The sequence below is a fragment of the Littorina saxatilis genome, unplaced genomic scaffold (genome assembly GCF_037325665.1).
Source record: "Littorina saxatilis isolate snail1 unplaced genomic scaffold, US_GU_Lsax_2.0 scaffold_1038, whole genome shotgun sequence".
In the NCBI taxonomy this organism is placed as follows: Eukaryota; Metazoa; Mollusca; class Gastropoda; order Littorinimorpha; family Littorinidae; genus Littorina; species Littorina saxatilis.
Window position 1 is genome coordinate 1 of NW_027129051.1, and position 24,593 is coordinate 24,593.

Sequence of the window (24,593 nt, forward strand, 5' to 3'; positions counted from 1 at the left end):
GGGCAGACCGGGTAGGCAAAATGAGTTATTTTTGGTCTCATACACCTTTTTGGGGTTGTTGCATTTTTCACACCTTTGAACATCCTGGAATGCATTCAATAATCTGCTTTTGTCATTTTAGACATGTATTCATGTAAATAAAACCATTTTCAAACCGATGTTTTGTTGTTTTTTTCTGTGTTTTATCAAAAAAATCGAAAAAATTGTCAACTTTGGATACTCCGTGCTGGTAAATGTGCGCACATGACATGACCCTTCGCTGTTCAAACTGTGTGGAAATTTCCGTTCTTCAAGATGACGTCATCACCGTTGGGGAATTTCCGTTGACATAGGCACAAAGAGAGAGAATTCGTTCCAACCGAAACCCCGGAATTAATATATGCAAATATATGTAGGTCAAAGGCATTTGGCGCAAGCGCAGTAGACAACTTATCAGTCCCCCGGTGTCAACAAATCCATGACGTTTTCACCGATTCAGCAGCATTTTTCAAAGTTTTGAGCTGCGGAGAACAACCCTAACATTGGAAATGTTCGGCATAGTGGCAAGAAATATCAGAGAAAGATGAACCAGCAGCAGCGAACAGTAGAAGGAAGTAACAACACTCCGAAATGAACCAACATTATCGTATTGAAGCAGACGACATTCTAAGATTCTTGACTCGACGAGGTGGGTTTTGCTTCTTTCTCTTTTCGATCTTGTTTGTTTGACAACGTGATTTATTGCACATTGTTATGTTGTTGTTGTTGTAAGAATGTGTTAGGGTTTGCAGGTAAATGATAAACAGTTTGTGTCTGAAGTATTTTGCGTGTTTCTTGATCCAATTTACTGACCATGCCGCCGCCGCAACCCCCCCTCCCTCCCTCCCTCGATCATCTCTGTGATATCGTCTTCACAACCCCTATTTTATTGTTCTTCGCTGGCCAGTCCTTGAGAGCTTACTATGGTGTAACATGTCATCATTATTCTTTGTCTGGGGTCAAACTGAGAAGCAGCATCTGATCGATGTACGACTGACACAGTTTCTGTTTCTGGTCATTGACCGTAGGAAAATAAGTACCCTACTAGAGAGCGTTCTCTAATTCTAAAGGATTGGTTTACACCAGCATGGCTGACCAACCTATCATTGACAGCAATATTGTTGTCAAATCTTTTCCATTAACTAAGGAATAAAAAAATAGATCCAATTTACTTCACCAAAGAAAAAAAAAAGAGTTAAACTAAAGGACTGGGGATGCAACTCATGAATCAAAAGCATAAAGATCACCTGCAAACAGTGCTAGGTTTAGGAAATCTGAAAATGTATACACACACACAGAACACACAAAACAGACAACAGACAAGAAACAAGCAAATACATAGCAAGTGTGATGAAATAAATTAATTTTAAAAGAAAAATATGAAAAGAAAGAAAGAAAGAAAGAAAATAATTCAGCTAGTTTCAGTATTAGTTCCTGTGTGTATGTGATTGTGTGGTTACTCAAATCCCATAGTAAACTTGACATGTAAATTTTGTGATAGGGGCCAATTAATGAATGTCTTTTGTGTGTGTGTGTGTGTTCGTCAACCGACATATGTGGGTACGAGCCGCTGAGGTGGTTGTAAGAAAACCCGCCTGGTTCAGTGGTTGGGGGCTGATTGGGATTTCTGATTTACCGGCCTAGCCAAAAAGTTGAGGTACACCCCATGTAACATGGTCATTTGCAAAATAAAGTACAAGCACTTGTTGACGTTTATATTGAGTCTTAAATTTTGCAGCTTATTACAAACAAAAACCATGGACAGTTGTATCAAATATTAAATCAGTGTTTGTGTATTTATTAGGTTGGAGCAAGGGGAGAGCCAGTCCTCCTGTGGTGGCAGCGAGGAGAAAGATTGACCTGATGGAAAAGTTTGCTAAACCGGAACTACCCTCTTCCACAGCAGAAACATCAGCTTTGCCATCTTCTGACCAACCATAAGAAGATACAGATACTTTGCCATCTTCTGACCCATCACAAGCAGATATGGATACTGGTACTGTGCAACGTCACTCCGCTGACATGTGTTGGGCTTTTGTCAACATTGATCAGCTCAATCTATTGCTGAAAAGTCTATATCCTGTACTGAATGCTTGTCTGATAGCAGTCTGATTATGAAAGAAGGTGATGCATCAGCCCAAGGATTTGCACAGGCCCTGCATCTGGAGTGCATATGAGTGTCCATTCAAGTCTGCAGTTGTTTACTCTTCTCCCGGTGTTTGCAACGCTTCGGGTGGTAAAGTTGCATTTTAAATAATCCGTGTATGACCATGTTGGTACATGGAAAGGGACATTCAGCTTTACAGAAATTTGCTGCAGTGTTAGGATTGAGCACAGAAATATTGTAATTAAAATGTTGCAACTTTTGAATGGCTTGATAGCTTTGTTCCATTTGTGTATATATAATTATGTAATGTTGTTGATGATTTGTGAAGCATCATTTCTATGCAATGGAATAAGAAATCAGTGCATCCGTTGGGTTTTTATGAATCTGACAGTTTGGTTTTGATCAATATTTTCATATCAGCACAAACACAGATAATTGACTTTTTTAATGTTTTCATATGATTTTTTTTAAATCAAAAAAATCTGATAATTTGATTATCAAATCATTTCCCCTTCATAGTTAAAGTGTTATTCTGGTTAAAAAAAACCACCCCATTAATTCAAGCTCTACTGTGGTACTAGTTTACCGGGGTACTAGTGAGACTCTTTTACATGCTGTTTTCTCTACATGTAATTTGAGACAAAATGTGGTAATTAAAATGTAACTTTTGAATGGCAAGATGGATTTGTTCCAATTTTGTATATGTTGTTTATGATTTGTGAAGCACCATTTCTGTGCATGGAATAAGAATACAGTGGATTCCTTGTGTTTTTATGAGTCCGACAGTTTCGTTTTGATTCATATCTGCACTAACATAGATGAGTTTTCAAATGATTTTTTTTTAAAAGTCTGGATAATTTGATCGTCAAATCATTTCCCCATCATAGTAAAGTGGTTATTCTTATAAAAACATATCAATTCAGGCTGCACTGTGCTACTAGTTTGAGGTACTGGTTGGAATCTTTCAAATGCTGTTTTCTCTGAATGTAATTTTCAGACAAACATCTGTAATTAAAATGTTGCAACTTTTGAATGGCTTGATGGATTTGTTTCATTTTTGTTTATGTTGTTTATGATTTGTAAAGCGTCAGTTTTGTGTATGGAATAAGAGTTAAGTGCATTGGTTGGGTTTTTATGAGTCTGACAGTTTGGTTCTGATTCATGTTTTCATATCGGTACAAACAAAGATGGTTGTTTTCATATGATGTACATGTATATAAAAAAAATCCTGATAATTTGATTGTCAAATCCTTTTCCCTACATAGTAAAGTGGTCATTCTGATAAAAACATATGAATTCAGGGTGCACTGTGCTACTGGTTTTTTTATGTACTGGTTCAAATCTTTAAAATGCTGTTTTCTCTGAATGTAATTTTCAGACAAAACGCTACACTTAAAATGTTGCAACTTTTGAAAGGCTTGATGGATTTGTTCAGTTTTTGTATATGTTGTTTATGAGTTGTACAGCATCAGTTCTGTGTATGGAATAAGAGTTCAGTGCATTGGTTGGGTTTTTATGAGTCTGACAGTTAGGATTTCATGTATTTTTCTTATCAGAACTGAACCGGTAACTGAAAATGCTAAATTAAAATAATATATTGCTTAGAAATGCTTTTCGATACACAGAATTATTAAACACACACATATTGCTGCAAAGAAGAAAAATTGGATCAAAACATGCACTGGTTCACAAACTGCAACATTTTAAAAAAAGCACATTTTATAACGTTTTTCTCACATTTTGGTGAATAAAACCTCCAAAAATTGCTTTTCACTCAAAATTTAAAATGGTTTCCCTTAATTAGGTTATTCTGCTTGCAAAAATCAAACAAGCAGCAAGCTGTTTCAAAAAGAAAAAAAAAGTGCTTGCCTACCCTGTCCCCCCTTAAGACAACAATTACGGCCCCTGTGACCTTGAACTTGAAGTGAGGTCAAGTTGCCGCACATGTTTTTTGAGATCTTGTAACCATACACCATCAGGCCACATCAGGTGTTGATAGACTTAATAGTGTCCAAGAAATATCCAACGTTAAAGTTTTCCGGACGGACGGACGCCGGGACGGACGGACGGACGACTCGGGTGAGTACATAGACTCACTTTTGCTTCGCATGTAAGTCAAAAAACACCTACAGCTACAGCAGTATGTACACCCCCCCCCCCCCCAACTGTAACAGCACAAATCGCACCTACTGCTACAGATACAGCAGTGTGTACAACCCCCCCCTCCCCACCTCCCCCCAGTGTAACAGTGCAAAACACACCTACAGCTGTATGTACAACCCACAACCCCCCCCCTCCACTGTAACAGTACAAAACTCATGTAGAGCTACAGATTCAGAATTATGTACACCCCCCCTCCCCCCGCTGCCACCACTGTAACAGTACAAAACATACCTACAGCTTCAGATACAGCAGTATGTACAACACTCCACCCCCTTCCCCTGTGTAGAGTGCAAAACACACCTAGAGCTACAGATACAGCAGTATGTACAACACTCCACCCCCTTCCCCCGTGTAGAGTGCAAAACACACCTAGAGCTACAGATACAGCAGTATGTACAACCCCAACCCCACCCCCCCCCCCACCCCTGTGTGCAAAACACACCTACAGCTAAAAAAAACAGCAGTATGTTCAACCCCCTCTCTCCCCCCTACTGTAACAGTACACAACACACCTACAGCTACAGATACAGCAGTATGTTCAACTCCCCCCCCTCCCCCCCTACTGTAACAGTACATAACACACCTACAGCTCCAGATACATCAGTATGTATACCCCCCCCCCCCCCAAGTGTAACAGTACAAAACACATGCACCTACAGCTACAGATTCAGCAGTATGTACAACCCCCCCCCCCCCCCCCAGTGTTACTGTGCAAAACACACCTACAGCTACAGATACATCAGCATGTACACCCCCCCCCCCCCCAAGTGTAACAGTGCAAACCACACGTACAGCTACAGATTCAGCAGTATGTAAAAAACGAAATCACTTACTAGCTCCATCCGTCGGTTGTCCTCGAGTTGACGTCAGCGGCTCTGATTGTCACTGCCAAGTCTCTGACTGGCTACACAACTATTGAACTATCACCGCCACCACGTGGCACTGGGACCAGCACTCAGATTGAGATCCCGAGGCGACATTCGTCTCGGATAACATATCATCAATGTGCTGTTCAACATTCGCAAGAATGTCTCTTCTTTCGATATTAACTTGAACTAAGAAAACAAATAAAATTCGCTCACGCGGGAAAGTAGCAGCCATGTTCATCTTGTTTACCGTAAGGAAAGCTATTTGAGTAATTCAAGTATATATGATGGCGTATTTTTAAAATGTAAAACTCATGGTTTGAGCTCATGCTGTATTTGATTGCAAATATACAAACAAAACTTACAATTAATTATTCTACTCCTATGTGAAAAAGTCAACAAATATGAATAATTTAGTTTCGCATTTGCAGGGTCATGTCACGCCGTTGACGGCCCGACGTTTGAACAGGGGACGTAACAAATGTTAAAATAATGATAATAAATTTGTTATCTCCCGTAACTCTGCATATTTTTATCGACAGCAACATTGCGTCGGGCCGATGTCGGGGTTTATTACGTACATTTGCCGAGTTTTACACAGTCAAAACGATATCGGCGCTACAACGGACGTCGACACACGACATATGACGACGTCACCCGACTGAAATCGTCAGTCGGCCGACGAAAGCTTGCTAGCTGGGATGGCCCTTCGTGGTCGGCAGGGCGTTAAGCAAACAAATAATAATAATAATAATTAAGTAGATGTGCAACGCCAAGGCACTGCATACCCCAGCGAAAGACAAACCTCTCTCTCTCTCTCTCTCTCTCTCTCTCTCTCTCTCTCTCTCTCTCTCTCTCTCTCTCTCTCTCTCTCTCTCTCTCTCTCAAACACACACACACACACACCCAAGTTACACACGTACACACGTACACACTCACTCACACGCACTCACTCACTCTCTCACACACACTTCACTGTACACACAAAACACACCCCCATACGCACATATAGACAGACGGACATACACACCTTTACAAACAAACACACATACACACACACATACACTTACGCACAAACACAAACCAACCAACCCACTCTCTCTCTCTCTCTCTCTCTCTCTCTCTCTCTCTCTCTCTCTCTCTCTCTCTCTCTCTCTTTCTCTCTCTCTTTATCTCTTATACAAACAGACACACACCCACACAAACACACACACACACACACATGTACATACGCACGCATGTACGCACACACACACCCACAGACACACACACACACACACACACACACACATTGACTCACACAAATCTCATACACACAATACACACACTCATACGCACATACACGGTTGGCCTGGTGGTAAGGCGTCCGCCCTGTGATCGGGAGGTCGTGGGTTAGAACCCAGGCCGGGTCATACCTAAGACTTTAAAATTGGCAATCTAGTGGGTGCTCCGCCTGGCGGCTGGCATTATGGGGTTAGTGCATGCTAGGACTGGTTGGTCCGGTGTCAGAATAATGTGACTGGGTGAGACATGAAGCCTGTGCTGCGACTTCTGCCTTTTGTGTGGCGCACGTTATATCTCAAAGCAGCACCGCCCTGATAATTATGGAAACAAACAAACAAATACGCACATAGACAGACGGACACACACACCTTTACAAACAAACACATATACACACTCATACACACACAAACTCATGCACACACACATTCACACACACACACACACACACACTCCGGTTGGTCCGGTGTCAGAATAATGTGACTGGGTGAGACATGCAGCCTGTGCTGCGACTTCTGTCTTGTGTGTGGCGCACGTTATATGTCAAAGCAGCACCGCCCTGATATGGCCCTTCGTGGTCGGCTGGGCGTTAAGCAAACAAACAAACAAACACCCACCCACACCCACACACACACACACACACACACACACACTGTACATACCCACGCACACACACACCCACACACACACACATTGACTGACACAAATCTCATACACACATAACACACACTTATACGCACATAGACCGGCACGGTTGGCCTAGTGGTAAGGCGTCCGCCCCGTGATCGGGAGGTCGTGGGTTCGAACCCCGGCCGGGTCATACCTAAGACTTTAAAATTGGCAATCTAGTGGCTGCTCCGCCTGGCGTCTGGCATTATGGGGTTAGTGCTAGGACTGGTTGGTCCGGTGTCAGAATAATGTGACTGGGTGAGACATGAAGCCTGTGCTGCGACTTCTGTCTTGTGTGTGGCGCACGTTATATGTCAAAGCAGCACCGCCCTGATATGGCCCTTCGTGGTCGGCTGGGCGTTGAGCAAACAAACAAACAAATACGCACATAGACCGTCGGACACACACACCTTTACAAACAAACACATATCACACTCATACACACACAAACATACACACAAACTCATGCACACACACATTCACACATACACACCCACACACACACTCTCTCTCTCTCTCAAACACACACACACACCAAGTCACACACACACACACACACACACACACACACACACACACTCACTCACACGCACTCACTCACTCTCTAACTAAAACACTTCATACACACAAAACACACACCCATACGCACATATGGACAGACGGACATGCACACCTTTACAAACAAACACCCATACACGCACACACATACACTTATGCCCACACACACACTTACACACACACGAGTACAGACTCATGCACGCGTGCGCACGCACACACACACACACACACACACACACACACACACAAATACACACACCACACACATACGAGTACAGACTCATGCACGCGTGCGCGCACACACACACACACACACACACACACACACACACACACACACAGTAACACTAACACATGTGCACAAAATGAACACAAACACACACACTGCGCGAGAGAGAAAGACTACAGGGAGGCATGACGTCATGATGCATTAATTGACGTCAAAGACTTTCGACCGTGACGTATTCTTCTTACGCGAGCTTTATCCATAGACTTGGAAACTACGGAATTTCTACCCGTCCAAAGCGGCCTGGGGTGGCGTTTGCTGAAAAAATGGGGGCGCCTATTTTACCCACCGTATTTTTGTTAGTACGGTCCCCATTTTTGGTGAACTTCCATCTCCAACTGTAGCACGTAGCCGGGCACAACGAATCCTTCTTTATCATGTATTATTCGGTGTGCACATTTCTCAAATCGATTACAGTATAGCGTTCACGGGATACCTCCAGCTTCGCTGGGATAATAATAATTAAGTAGATGTGCAACGCCAAGGCACTGCATACCCCAGCGAAAGACAAACCTCTCTCTCTCTCTCTCTCTCTCTCTCTCTCTCTCTCTCTCTCTCTCTCACTCTCTCAAACACACACGAACACACACACATACACACACACACCCAAGTTACACACGTACACACATACACACTCACTCACACGCACTCACTCACTCTCTCACACACACTTCACTGTACACACAAAACACACCCCCATACGCACATATAGACAGACGGACATACACACCTTTACAAACAAACACACATACACACACACATACACTTACGCACACGCACAAACACAAACCAACCCACCCACTCTCTCTCTCTCTCTCTCTCTCTCTCTCTTTATCTCTTATACAAACAGACACACACCCACACAAACACACAAACACGCACGCATGTACGCACGCACACACACGCACGCACACACCCACAGACAGACAGACACACACACACACACACACATTGACTCACACAAATCTCATACACACAATACACACACTCATACGCACATACACGGTTACCCTAGGACTGGTTGGTCCGGTGTCAGAATAATGTGACTGGGTGAGACATGAAGCCTGTGCTGCGACTTCTGCCTTTTGTGTGGCGCACGTTATATCTCAAAGCAGCACCGCCCTGATAATTATGGAAACAAACAAACAAATACGCACATAGACAGACGGACACACACACCTTTACAAACAAACACATATACACACTCATACACACACACACTCCGGTTGGTCCGGTGTCAGAATAATGTGACTGGGTGAGACATGAAGCCTGTGCTGCGACTTCTGTCTTGTGTGTGGCGCACGTTATATGTCAAAGCAGCACCGCCCTGATATGGCCCTTCGTGGTCGGCTGGGCGTTAAGCAAACAAACAAACAAACACCCACACACACACACACACACACTGTACATACGCACGCACGCACGCACACACACACACACACACACACACACACACACATTGACTGACACAAATCTCATACACACATAACACACACTTATACGCACATAGACCGGCACGGTTGGCCTAGTGGTAAGGCGTCCGCCCCGTGATCGGGAGGTCGTGGGTTCGAACCCCGGCCGGGTCATACCTAAGACTTTAAATTGGCAATCTAGTGGCTGCTCCGCCTGGCGTCTGGCATTATGGGGTTAGTGCTAGGACTGGTTGGTCCGGTGTCAGAATAATGTGACTGGGTGAGACATGAAGCCTGTGCTGCGACTTCTGTCTTGTGTGTGGCGCACGTTATATGTCAAAGCAGCACCGCCCTGATATGGCCCTTCGTGGTCGGCTGGGCGTTGAGCAAACAAACAAACAAATACGCACATAGACAGTCGGACACACACACCTTTACAAACAAACACATATACACACTCATACACACAAAAACATACACACAAACTCATGCACACACACATTCACACACACACACACACACTCTCTCTCTCTCTCTCTCAAACACACACACACACACACACACACAAGTCACACACACACACACACACACACACTCACTCACACGCACTCACTCACTCTCTAACAAAAAACTTCATACACACAAAACACACACCCATACGCACATATGGACAGACGGACATGCACACCTTTACAAACAAACACACATACACGCACACACATACACTTATGCCCACACACACACTTACACACACACGAGTACAGACTCATGCACGCGTGCGCACGCACACACACACACACAAACACACACACACACAAATACACACACACCACACACATACGAGTACAGACTCATGCACGCGTGCGCGCACACACACACACACACACAAAACACACACACACACACACACACACACACACACACACACACACACACACACACACACAGTAACACTAACACATGTGCACAAAATGAACACAAACACACACACTGCGCGAGAGAGAAAGACTACAGGGAGGCATGACGTCATGATGCATTAATTGACGTCAAAGACTTTCGACCGTGACGTATTCTTCTTACGCGAGCTTTATCCATAGACTTGGAAACTACGGAATTTCTACCCGTCCAAAGCGGCCTGGGGTGGCGTTTGCTGAAAAAATGGGGGCGCCTATTTTACCCACCGTATTTTTGTTAGTATGGTCCCCATTTTTGGTGAACTTCCATCTCCAACTGTAGCACGTAGCCGGGCACAACGAATCCTTCTTTATCATGTATTATTCGGTGTGCACATTTCTCAAATCGATTACAGTATAGCGTTCACGGGATACCTCCAGCTTCGCTGGGATTAAGTAGATGTGCAACGCCAAGGCACTGCATACCCCAGCGAAAGACAAACCTCTCTCTCTCTCTCTCTCTCTCTCTCTCTCTCTCTCTCTCTCTCTCTCTCTCTCTCTCTCTCTCTCTCTCAAACACACACACACACGAACACACACACACGAACACACACACACACACGTACACACACACACACGTACACACATACACACTCACTCACACGCACTCACTCACTCTCTCACACACACTTCACTGTACACACAAAACACACCCCCATACGCACATATAGACAGACGGACATACACACCTTTACAAACAAACACACATACACACACACACATACACTTACGCACACGCACAAACACAAACCAACCCACCCACTCTCTCTCTCTCTCTCTCTCTCTTTCTCTCTCTCTTTATCTCTTATACAAACAGACACACACCCACACAAACACACACACACACACACACACACATGTACATACGCATGCATGTACGCACGCACACACCCACACACACACACACACACACACACACACACACACACACACACACACATTGACTCACACAAATCTCATACACACAATACACACACTCATACGCACATACACGGTTGGCCTAGTGGTAAGGCGTCCGCCCCGTGATCGGGAGGTCGTGGGTTAGAACCCAGGCCGGGTCATACCTAAGACTTTAAAATTGGCAATCTAGTGGGTGCTCCGCCTGGCGGCTATGTATGCGGAGTTAGTGCATGCTAGGACTGGTTGGTCCGGTGTCAGAATAATGTGACTGGGTGAGACATGAAGCCTGTGCTGCGACTTCTGCCTTTTGTGTGGCGCACGTTATATCTCAAAGCAGCACCGCCCTGATAATTATGGAAACAAACAAACAAATACGCACATAGACAGACGGACACACACACCTTTACAAACAAACACATATACACACTCATACACACACAAACATACACACAAACTCATGCACACACACATTCACACACACACACACACACACTCCGGTTGGTCCGGTGTCAGAATAATGTGACTGGGTGAGACATGAAGCCTGTGCTGCGACTTCTGTCTTGTGTGTGGCGCACGTTATATGTCAAAGCAGCACCGCCCTGATATGGCCCTTCGTGGTCGGCTGGGCGTTAAGCAAACAAACAAACAAACACCCACACACACACACACACTGTACATACGCACGCACACACACACACACACACACACACACACACACACACACATTGACTGACACAAATCTCATACACACATAACACACACTTATACGCACACAGACCGGCACGGTTGGCCTAGTGGTAAGGCGTCCGCCCCGTTATCGGGAGGTCGTGGGTTCGAACCCCGGCCGGGTCATACCTAAGACTTTAAAATTGGCAATCTAGTGGCTGCTCCGCCTGGCGTCTGGCATTATGGGGTTAGTGCTAGGACTGGTTGGTCCGGTGTCAGAATAATGTGACTGGGGGAGACATGAAGCCTGTGCTGCGACTTCTGTCTTGTGTGTGGCGCACGTTATATGTCAAAGCAGCACCGCCCTGACTATGGCCCTTCGTGGTCGGCTGGGCGTTGAGCAAACAAACAAACAAATACGCACATAGACAGTCGGACACACACACCTTTACAAACAAACACATATACACACTCATACACACACAAACATACACACAAACTCATGCACACACACATTCACACACACACACACACACTTTCTCTCTCTCTCTCTCAAACACACACACACACACACACACACACCAAGTCACACACACACACACACACACACACACACACTCACTCACTCACTCTCTAACAAAAAACTTCATACACACAAAACACACACCCATACGCACATATGGACAGACGGACATGCACACCTTTACAAACAAACACACATACACGCACACACATACACTTATGCCTACACACACACTTACACACACACGAGTACAGACTCATGCACGCGTGCGCACGCACACACACACACACACACACACACACACAAATACACACACACCACACACATACGAGTACAGACTCATGCACGCGTGCGCGCACACACACAAATACACACACACACACACACACACACACACACACACACACACACACACACACACACACACACACACACACAGTAACACTAACACATGTGCACAAAATGAACACAAACACACACACTGCGCGAGAGAGAAAGACTACAGGGAGGCATGACGTCATGATGCATTAATTGACGTCAAAGACTTTCGACCGTGACGTATTCTTCTTACGCGAGCTTTATCCATAGACTTGGAAACTACGGAATTTCTACCCGTCCAAAGCGGCCTGGGGTGGCGTTTGCTGAAAAAATGGGGGCGCCTATTTTACCCACCGTATTTTTGTTAGTATGGTCCCCATTTTTGGTGAACTTCCATCTCCAACTGTAGCACGTAGCCGGGCACAACGAATCCTTCTTTATCATGTATTATTCGGTGTGCACATTTCTCAAATCGATTACAGTATAGCGTTCACGGGATACCTCCAGCTTCGCTGGGATAATAATAAATGAGCATTTATATAGCGCAACATTATAACTTTACAATTATGCTCTTTGCGCTTGACACATTTAAAATTAAAACACAGTTATACAAGCATTTACATCTACATTCATAGTCAACAACGCTTAATTAAAAGCATACACCATCAAACATACATTACAAAAGATTCTTCCACTAACTAATTAATAAAAACATGAATAAAATAGGTAGTAAAAAACAAGGAAATACCAGCTGAATACCCTTAATCAAACAGAACATGTTATCAACAATGCTGAAAACAGTCCTAGATGTTTATATACAGTATCACTAAAACAACAAATACACTACATGTAGCCTACTGATGGACTGAGAAAACAAAATCAGGGGTTGTATTTCCTGAAGAGGTGCGTTTTAAGTGCTCGTTTGAATGCTTGGGGTGACTGAGAGTGGCGGATGTGAAAGGGGAGATAATTCCAATGTGTGGGTGCGCAGAAAGTAAAAGTGTGTTGTCCGTATGTTTTGGTTTTGGTGTGTGGATTGGTAAGGATGCGACGGTCAGAAGAGGCACGGAGTTGTCTTGCTGGAGAATAGACGGTGAGGAGTTCAGAGAAGTAAGCAGGAGACGAGCCAAACAAACAACATTTGAGGGAGAGCCGTTACAAAGACTGTAAAAACAAACACAGTTCTTTTTTTAAAGTTTATTTCAAGAAGCAGAGCTAGGATACACGTTTGAACACATCTTTTTAACACAAACACAAATGTCCTGTTCTATTTGTTCATTTGCCTGATTTCAAAATACCATACCATATACCAAAATACTATACCCATCATAAAACAATGTAATACAGCGTGTGTATTGTTGCACAAACTGCTCCCTTATGATAATTACGTTAGCGTGTATAAAACCTGAAATAGATAGACTGCTAACATTACAAAATAAAAAAAACAAAATCTTCCATTTGTTTCACCCTCAACCGTGATGTTAAGAAGACGTGTAATGAGCGAAGTTCTGTCGATTGTTGCATTAACATTTTCTTTGTATTCTTTGCTGACAAAGATCATTAGATCGACGTGCTTGTGACTGTTTTTGTTTATCTTCTTCTTCTTTTTACATTTAGTCAAGTTTTGACTAAATGTTTTAACGTAGAGGGGGGAATCGAGACGAGGGTCGTGGTGTATGTGCGTGCGTGCGTGCGTGCGTGTGTGTGTGTGTGTGTGTCTGTCTGTGTGTGTGTCTGTCTGTCTGTGTGTGTGTGTGTGTAGAGCGATTCAGACTAAACTACTGGACCGATCTTTATGAAATTTGACATGAGAGTTTCTGGGTATAAAATCCCCATACGTTTTTTTTCATTTTTTTTAAAAAGGTCTTTGATGACGTCATATCCGGCTTTTTGTGAAAGTTGAGGCGGCACTGTCACGCCCTCATTTTTCAACCAAATTGGTTGAAAGTTTGGTCAAGTAATCTTCGACAAAGTCCGGACTTCGGTATGGCATTTCAGCTTGGTGGCTTAAAAATTAATTAATGACTTTGGTCATTAAAAATGTGAAAATTGTAAAAAAAAATAAAAAATTATAAAACGATCTAAATTTGCGTTCATCTTATTCTCCATCATTTGCTGATTCCAAAAACATATAAATGTGTTATATTTGGATAAAAACCAAGCTCTGAAAATTAAATATATAAAAAATTATTATCAAAATTAAATTTTCGAAATCAGATTAAAAACACTTTCATCTTATTCCTTGTCGGTTCCTGATTCCAAAAACATATAGATATGATATGTTTGGATTAAAAACACGCTCAGAAAGTTAAAACGAAGAGAGGTACATAAAAGCGTGCTCTCATTCTCAGCGCAACTACTACCCCGCTCTTCTTGTCATTTTCACTGCCTTTGCCGTGAGCGGTGGACTGACGATGCTACGAGTATACGGTCTTGCTGCGTTGCATTGCGTTCAGTTTCATTCTGTGAGTTCGACAGCTATTTGACTAAATGTTGTATTTTCGCCTTACGCGACTTGTTTCTTCTTCTTCTTCTTCTTCTTCTTCTTCTTCTTCTTCTTGTTCTTCTTCTTCTGCGTTTGTGGATTGCAACTCCCACAAACACGTGTATTCCGAACAAGTGGGTTTTTACGTGTACGACCGTTCTTTCCCTCCGTTCGTGTAAATCTAAAAATAACCTTGACAGGAATAACATGATCTTGTATGTGTGTACTCGCGGCTTCTTTGGTTTTTCTGACTAAGGGACAACGCGGAACACAGATGTTTTTCTTTGGCTCGTTTTATTTAGTTCTTTTGATCTGCGTCCGGTGAAAACTGCACAAGTGCAACAGAAGCGATACTAGACTATAAAAAACGTCGTCACGGCAAATGTAAAACTAAAAAACGCGTGCGAAAGCCGAACGCGTCAAGGCCACGGTCACACTAAGAAAATAGAAACTTTACTATGAATTTCAACCTTACAAAAAACGCAACTTTAGCGGATCAAACAGAAACGAAGATTTAGACTTAATAAACACAGTTACACTTTAAAAGTTAACGAAACTCGAGAAAAACACGGCCCCAACGCGAAAGACGACCGCACACCGAAAGAAGATTACTTATAAGTATGTCAATCAATGGAAAAAGTAGAAAACGTTACATATCAAAACATTTCTAAGTTACGTTTAACAAAAGGCAATATAAACGGAGTTACAGCACTCAATCACTGCAAAAAAAGGGAAGCAGAAATGAGAAAGACAGAAATACTGAACAGAGAAAGAAGGAGACAGAATGAGTGACTAACAGACAGTGAACACCAAAGGATACAGCTCTGGACAAAAACAGGTGCTAAGGAACGATACAGAGCAATGGTACATGCAAATCTTTATAAACAACATTAAAGAAAACGCGTACATACCCTATATATGGCGTCAAAAACCAAACAAAAGCAGTCACTCCCTGTTTACTCCAAACAAAAGCCGCTGAGAGCGAAACGAATACGACGACAAAACAGTGACGTTTTATGATGACGTAAAAACTGGACTGACGACACGCTGACTTTGTACAACATAATTGAACACACGGGTCAAGAAAGACAACCTACGGGATTAGAAAAAGTAACTTTCCAGCGGTTCTTTCCCTTGGACCAAAAACTTACAACTAAAACAAAGGAAGCAATTAAGCTGAAGGCTTACCTAGCAAAGGCCAAACGATTAATAAGAACAAACAAGGGTGGAAACTATAAGGCTCACAAATTAAAAGTCACTAAAGGAAGGACAAAGCTCTTACAGTCTATCTCTCTGTGCACTGAGAGAACAACCAGGCTTAATTGAGGAAGATAAGGGAAGTAGGGGAATCAGCAGGTGATTTAACAGCACAAACGGCGGTTTACGGACTATATATGTGACACGCAGAAACAAAGAGAATAGTAAATAAAGTGAAAGAAAACCAGCCCACACACAGGGGCAAGAACACCCCCGGCCTTGACACCTCAGAGTCAACCAAAAAAGGGGTTAACAGGGTTACTTCAAAGTGCCAGAACGAAACTTAAAATCAGTTCAAATACTACGCCAAATTTGTTTTAGCGCGACCAAAAAATCCTCACAATCTTTACGTTCAAAACCAATTACATCATAACTATGATGCTTGGTTACCTTACGATACTTCAAATACCACGCCAAATTTGTTTTAGCGCGACCAAACTGAATTCCTCACAATATTTACGTTCAAAACCAATTACATCATAACTATGATGCTTGGTTACCTTACGATACTTCAAATACCACGCCAAATTTGTTTTAGCGCGACCAAACATTCCTCACAATATTTACGTTCAAAACCAATTACATCATAACTATGATGCTTGGTTACCTTACGATACTTCAAATACCACGCCAAATTTGTTTTAGCGCGACCAAACATTCCTCACAATATTTACGTTCAAAACCAATTACATCATAACTATGATGCTTGGTTACCTTACGATACAATTGACTGGTCAACTACGTCTCATAGTTGCTACAGACCTTCACCTCATTAGAATATTCCTATGATTTAGGAAACGATCAATATTTAGACCCTGGTAACGACTCAAAAGGCAGACTCAAAATACTGTTATAGCTGTAATCATGAAACACATGAATCAAACCCGAAGACAAAGGATACTCAGTCTCAAAGCACTTCTTAGGCTTCATTTGTCTCTTTACAGACAACAGTGTTCAGCAATCAACGAAGTGTCACTTGTCGCACACAGACAACGGTATCAGTTTGTGAATAGGCCTGTCAAGCGACGTATGGTGGACAACCAGGTTTCCCTTGCGGTCCTTGCTAGTCACACCCAGCTGGATTTGGACCGAGCGAACCAGCCCGTCATGACCTGGATAGACCTTCTTCACTCTGGCGAGCTTCCAGGAGCCGCGTGGGGTCCCTTCGTCCATCAGCAGAACGACGTCGTCTTCCTTCGGGACATCCTTCTGGTGGAACCACTTACGGCGCCTCTGCAGAGACGCAATGTACTCTCCTCTCCAACGAGCCCAAAACTGTTCAGCGAGGTACTGCACACGACGCCATCGTTTTCTGGAGTACAGATCCTGTCTCTTGAACTCGCCAGGAGGGGGGAAACACGGGCTCGGGTTTGAGCGTCAGAAGTTGATTGGGGGTCAAAGGGTCGAGGGAGGTGGGATCTTCCAGATCCTGTGTACACAAGGGCCGGTTGTTGATGATGGCGGCGACCTCGTGTAGAAGAGTGGCGAGAGTCACAGTCGACAGCTTTTCAGAGTGTTCACACAGCAAGCCCGCGAGGACTTGACGGACAGTACGAATGAGCCTCTCCCACACTCCACCGAAATGACTGGCGGATGGAGGGTTGAAGGCGAACACGCATCCCCTCTGTAACATGGCCTCGTCAACTTTCATCTTGTCCATCTCCTTGAAGGCTTGGCGTAGCTCTCTGTCAGCACCAATGAAATTGGTCCCCCTGTCACAGCGTATCAGCTTCACATTACCGCGTATGGCAATGAATCTTCGGAGCCCACAGATGAAGGCGTCAGTGGAGAGGTCTTCCAGTGTCTCTAAGTGGACGGCTCTGGAGGCGAGGCATGTCAATATAAGGCCGTATCTCTTCACATTCCTTCTTCCGTCCTTGACTTCGAAAGGGCCGAAACAGTCAAGACCAGTGTTTGTGAAGGGCGGGGCGGCTTCGACTCTGTCACTGGGAAGATTGGCCATTTTCTGAGAGCTTGGTCTTCCTCTTAATCGGGCGCAGTGAATGCACCGATGTATGACTGATGAAACGACCTTTCTGGCACCACAAATCCAGATACCATTGGACAAAAGAGAGCTCATAGTGGTTGTTCTTCCCATATGTGCGACCTTGGTGTGATGGTGTCTAGCCAACAGCAGTGACATGTGACTGTCCTTGGGGAGGATGATGGGGTGCTTTACTTCGTACGTGTCTGAAGAGTGATCGATTCGTCCACCCACTCTCAAAAAACCCTTGTGATCCGTAAAGGCGTCAAGCCGACGCAGCTCCGGATGAGTCGTTCTTTGACCTGAGGGGTAGTGCTGCTCTTGGATGCTGATGACGATTTTCTTGAAGGCCAAATCTTGTGACGTTAACGACAAGGGCGTGGCAGCTGCTCTTGTCATTCTCCTTTGCCGAGCTCGTTTGGCCCATGACAACAGACGTGTGACAACCCGGATCAGTCTGTTCAGTGATGAAAATCTCCTGACGATTTCTTCGCAGTCGCTGTGCGTCTCAACCTGGACCTTTGTTTGGTACGCTTTGACTTCAGCGTCATCATGAGCGACTGAAACGTCTGGCACCTCGTACGACACTGGTTCACGCTTGAGAAATTCAGGTCCTGAATGCCAGTTCGAGTTCTTCAATTCAGCCACGCTCAAGCCTCTGGAAGCGTGATCAGCAGGGTTTTCCTTCGATGCCACATGATGCCATTGTTGGGGCTTGCTGAACTCCAGGATTTGCTGGATGCGATTGGCCACAAACGTGTGGAATCTCTTGCTTTCATTGTACAGGTAGCCAAGTACGACTCTCGAATCAGACCAAAAGTGATGTAGAGCATGGAGATGTGCAAACTCCCTTTGAAGAAAGCGAGCGATCTTCACTGAGAGGACAGCAGCCTGAAGTTCAAGACGTGGCACAGTGACAGAACGGACGGGAGCCACCTTAGATTTGGCCATGACGACGGCGCAGTGAGGTCTTCCTTGTTTGTCAACAATCCTGAGGTAGGAGCACTCTCCATAACCGACAGTGGAGGCATCTGCAAAGTGGTGAAACTCTACCAGGCGCCATGGCAAGACTGACTCGGGGAAGTAGTAGCGTGGGATGGATATCGTTGAAAGGGCAGTGACGTCACATAGCCACTCACTCCACTTTACTGCCAGCTCGACAGGAAGTGCTTGGTCCCAATCAAGACCACTCTTGCAGGCCTCTTGCAGAATCATTCTTCCCCTGAGCACCACGGGAGAGATCAGTCCGAGGGGATCGAATATGGAGGCGACTGTAGAAAGTACGCCCCTCTTTGTCGATGGTTGGTTGTTTGGTTTGTTGAGAAAGTTCAAAGAGTCTGTCGCAAGAGTCCATCTCACTCCCAGAGCTCTTTCCGCTGAGCCTTCTGTTTTCAGGTCCTTGTTCACCTGAACAATTTGAACAACTTCAGAAGGGGGGAAACTCGTCAGCACCTTGGGTTCGTTTGAGGCTATTTTGTGCAGCCTCAGACTTCCTTCCTTGCAGATTTGACGTGCGCCTTCAAGGACATCAACGGCATCTGAAACGTTGTCGTTCGAGTGGAGGCCGTCATCAACGTAGAAGTCTCTCTGGATGAACTCTGCAGCCTGTGGGTTGAGATGGGAATTGTCCTGAGCCAGCCGCCTCAGGGCAAAATTTGCGCAGCCTGGTGACGATGCCGCTCCAAACAGGTGTACTCTCATCCTGTAATCCTTTGGCTCTTGGTTTAGGTCATTGTCAGGCCACCACAAGAATCGTAGGTAGTCTCGGTGTCTTGGGGCAACATGGAACTGGTGAAACATGCGTTCAACGTCGCATGTCACTGCCACGGGTTTCAGTCTGAACCGGCAGAGAACTCCGATGAGTGAATTCAACAAGTCAGGGCCTGTCAGAAGGTGGTCGTTGATATTAGTTCCTTGGCATTGAGCGGCGCAGTCAAACACCACCCTCACTTTGCCTGGTTTGTTAGGGTTGTAAACCCCATGGTGCGGAATGTACCAGCAGGAGTCTGTCTGCAGCTCGTCGTTGGGGATAATCTCAGCATCGCCCTGCTTGACCATATCTTGGACAAAGTTTTTGTACAGAAGAAAGTGCTGGTCGTCTTTCTGAAACCTTCGTTTAAGGTTCATGAGTCGGCGTAGCGCGACATGACGGTTGTTTGGCAGTTTTGGGTCGTCTTGCTTGAAAGGGAGAGGCAGCTCATAATGTCCCTCATCATTGACCTTGGTGTTCTCAGTCAGGATCTTTATGAATCGATGGTCTTCTTGTGATAACGGCTGTTCGTTAGGGCAAGCAAAGTCTTGTTCCATCATCTTGATCAGTTGTTCATTTGTGGCTTCCTTTGTGCGAAACCCGATCGACCCATTGTGCAGTGAGCTTCCTGCTGTTTTTTCCTGTTTGATGCGAAACACTTGAGCGGCATGGTCAGGTTCCTTGTCGTAGCTGGCGGGCATCTGTCCAAGTATGCCCCATCCAAGTCGCGTTCTCTGGGCGTATGGCAAACCTGGGTCACCGTACTCAATCTGTAGGGGGCGCAGCGCTTCTGAAACGTTCACTCCCAACAAGAGACCTATGGGAACGTCAAGGAAGGGCGGGAACTGCTCACTCAGATGGCTCAGATGAGGAATGTTTTTCACGACTTCACAAGTGGGAACGTGTCTTTTGTCCACACAGAGTTCTTCTTGAGAGTATGCTGTCGGGACTTCAATGAAGTCTTGGGCGTTGTATGCTCTTACTCTCAGGTCTGAAAGGGCGTGACACCGTACGGTTTCTTTGGACGTCGTGAGTGTCGAGAGGGTGAGGACAGCATCTCGTTTATCAAGGTCAAGCTTTTCAGCTACTGTGTCAAGGACAAAGGACGTGTCGCTCATGGTGTCTAGCATGGCGTATACTAGTTCTTCCTTCTCGGGATGGGACCTTGCGGAGACGTAGACAGGAATGTACAGGGAGTAGAATCTTCCTGCGACGTGTTGCTCGTCAGAATTTTCAGTTTTCAGGCACCTCGGTGCATCGACATCTGTCTCCACTCGTTCTTGACCTACAGCGCAATACGCACTTGCTCTCTGGGCTTGTTCCGCATGGTTGTTCTCTTTAGAATTAGGGTTATAATCAGGGTCGTGCATCCCGGTGACATGTTTTCCTTTGCATTTTTGGCAAGTAACGGTCAACTTGCAGTCTCGTGCACGGTGGGTAGAACGGAGACACCTGAAGCACAGGCGCTCCTTCATCGCAGTCTCCTTTCTTTCCCTGTAGGGGATTGAGGCGAATTTCTGGCACTGAGATAGGAAGTGCATCTCCTTGCAGAATAGGCAAGTCGGCTTTCTAAATTGACCTTGACTTGCAGAGTCGTTCGAGTTTGACTTCTCTTCAGCAGCAGCTGTCTCGCATCGACCTTCTTCTTGGGAGTGTAGGTTGGTGCTGAAACTGCCGACCGATCTGCCTGCTTTGTCCGCTGCGGGGTCCTGCATCACTGGCTTCTTAGGCCCCAGCGAGGGCACGTGCTTGAGGGCGCTACTTTCAAAGTGAAGAAAGTCGACGAAGTATTGGAAACTAGGGTACAAGCGGGTATCTCTCTTCATGGCTTCCACTTTCCGTGACCAGGTGTGCATGAGCGGACGAGGTATCTTCTGAACCAGCCTGTTGATGTACGACGGGTCATCGAGAATGCTCAGACCTCGAATCTTCTTGGACATCGCTTGACATTGACGCAAGTAGTCGGCGAAGCAGGTCAGTGCGGTACAGTCATTTGACTTTATCTCTGGCCAGCTCTCCAGCTTCTCCTTGAGGGACTCCGAGATCGTATAATCTTCACCGAAGCGGTCCTTCAAGATGTCCAAGGCTCTCGTGTATGATGTTTCGCTAAGTTCGTAATACAGGTCACCCACAGCCTCCTTCGCCGGGCCTTCTACGTGGTCTCTCAGGATTAGCATCTTGTCTTCAGGCCTCACGGCGTCGCTGCGGACTAGGTGTTGAAATGCCGCAATCCACGCTGGGTAAGCCAGCGGATCTCCCTTGAAAACAGTAGGCCGTGGAATAGGAAGTCTCGATATTGTGAGAGCCTCCGCTAGAGACTTCACCAGAGTTTGCGACTCTGCCGAATGCGGGTCGGAGCTAGGGTTTGCGTATGCGGGCACGAAGGGAAGAGCTTGGTTGGACAGACGCTGGTCATAAGCGTGGTCCTGGTTCCAGGGAGGAGGCGCACCATAATACGTCGTGCCGTTATAATGCTGTGGGCTTTCCTTCCTTGCAGGAAATGGGTTTTGCTGAGATGTAAGCATAGTCTCTTTACGTGTGTCTTGAGACTTGCTGGTTTGCCTGATGCCTTGGAACTTGTCACCCTGGGGGTGAGAGTCAGACGTAGCATTAAAAGATCTATCAGCCGCGACTACGTCAGCTCCTGGCACCAGACTTCCACCAGTGCGACCAAGGTACAGGTCGCGCACTCGATTCAGCGCTGGAAGCTCGGACAGTGAAGAGTGATTTTCATCCTTATACTCTTCATCAAGGACAGCGGCGGCAGCTTGAATAGCTTCCAATTCCACATTCATCATGACTTGCTCATTTTCTGTTTTAAGTCTCGACAGCCGGTCTTTCATCTCGTTCATTTTTCTCGTTTTCTCTGCTTCCTGTACTTTCCTTTGAGCATCCTCTTCCTCTATTCTTCGCTGCATTTCTAATACAGCTCTTTGTCTCTGCTCCAACTCGGTCCTAGCTTGCTGACGCACTCTCATGGCAGCGAGGTCTGACTTCAAAATTAGCCTTTTCGAGCCTGTCGATGAAGTCGACTTCCAGCTGTGTACACTCAGTGTTCTGCGCTGAGCAAAATCCTGGACGGCGTCAGTGGGTTCCATCGTATTCATACTTGCTGTCTTGGTGGTCTTGTCCCCCGACCATAGGTTTTCACTGTAGGTGCGGCTTCTTTGGTTTTTCTGACTAAGGGACAACGCGGAACACAGATGTTTTTCTTTGGCTCGTTTTATTCAGTTCTTTTGATCTGCGTCCGGTGAAAACTGCACAAGTGCAACAGAAGCGATACTAGACTATAAAAACGTCGTCACGGCAAATGTAAAACTAAAACGCGTGCGAAAGCCGAACGCGTCAAGGCCACGGTCACACTAAGAAAATAGAAACTTTACTATGAATTTCAACCTTACAAAAAACGCAACTTTGGCGGATCAAACAGAAACGAAGATTTAGACTTAATAAACACAGTTACACTTTAAAAGGTAACGAAACTCGAGAAAAACACGGCCCCAACGCGAAAGACGACCGCACACCGAAAGAAGATTACTTATAAGTATGTCAATCAATGGAAAAAGTAGAAAACGTTACATATCAAAACATTTCTAAGTTACGTTTAACAAAAGGCAATATAAACGGAGTTACAGCACTCAATCACTGCAAAAAAAGGGAAGCAGAAATGAGAAAGACAGAAATACTGAACAGAGAAAGAAGGAGACAGAATGAGTGACTAACAGACAGTGAACACCAAAGGATACAGCTCTGGACAAAAACAGGTGCTAAGGAACGATACAGAGCAATGGTACATGCAAATCTTTATAAACAACATTAAAGAAAACGCGTACATACCCTATATATGGCGTCAAAAACCAAACAAAAGCAGTCACTCCCTGTTTACTCCAAACAAAAGCCGCTGAGAGCGAAACGAATACGACGACAAAACAGTGACGTTTTATGATGACGTAAAAACTGGACTGACGACACGCTGACTTTGTACAACATAATTGAACACACGGGTCAAGAAAGACAACCTACGGGATTAGAAAAAGTAACTTTCCAGCGGTTCTTTCCCTTGGACCAAAAACTTACAACTAAAACAAAGGAAGCAATTAAGCTGAAGGCTTACCTAGCAAAGGCCAAACGATTAATAAGAACAAACAAGGGTGGAAACTATAAGGCTCACAAATTAAAAGTCACTAAAGGAAGGACAAAGCTCTTACAGTCTATCTCTCTGTGCACTGAGAGAACAACCAGGCTTAATTGAGGAAGATAAGGGAAGTAGGGGAATCAGCAGGTGATTTAACAGCACAAACGGCGGTTTACGGACTATATATGTGACACGCAGAAACAAAGAGAATAGTAAATAAAGTGAAAGAAAACCAGCCCACACACAGGGGCAAGAACAATGT

The 24,593-nt window shown here is 44.9% G+C and overlaps 1 protein-coding gene and 1 long non-coding RNA gene across 2 annotated transcripts; one reads left to right on the forward strand and one right to left on the reverse strand.

The window, feature by feature from the left end:
• The first annotated feature begins 11 nt into the window (after nucleotides 1–11).
• LOC138957327 (uncharacterized) lies at nucleotides 12–3,337 on the forward strand. The gene is made up of 2 exons (XR_011452998.1): nucleotides 12–667; nucleotides 1,823–3,337. It is a non-coding gene; the product is annotated as an uncharacterized lncRNA (long non-coding RNA).
• Nucleotides 3,338–17,434: 14,097 nt separating this feature from the next.
• On the reverse strand, nucleotides 17,435–23,294 carry LOC138957326 (uncharacterized). Its single transcript, XM_070328455.1, has 3 exons — nucleotides 18,595–23,294; nucleotides 17,823–18,282; nucleotides 17,435–17,695 (listed from the first exon to the last, which is right to left on the reverse strand). The coding sequence occupies exons 1-3, from the start codon at nucleotides 23,292–23,294 to the stop codon at nucleotides 17,435–17,437; spliced, it is 5,421 nt and encodes a 1,806-aa protein (XP_070184556.1).
• Nucleotides 23,295–24,593: the final 1,299 nt, after the last annotated feature.

Bases quoted from the DNA above. Each gene is read 5' to 3' on its own strand.
- LOC138957326 (XM_070328455.1), bottom strand. From the start codon at position 23,294: ATGGAACCCACTGACGCCGTCCAGGATTTTGCTCAGCGCAGAACACTG. The intron at 18,283-18,594 runs GTTGGCTAGACA...CCTCGCCTCCAG, and splicing joins GACAGTCACATGTCACTGCT to AGCCGTCCACTTAGAGACAC. The intron at 17,696-17,822 runs GTGTTTCCCCCC...GCGTCTCTGCAG, and splicing joins TGACGCTCAAACCCGAGCCC to AGGCGCCGTAAGTGGTTCCA.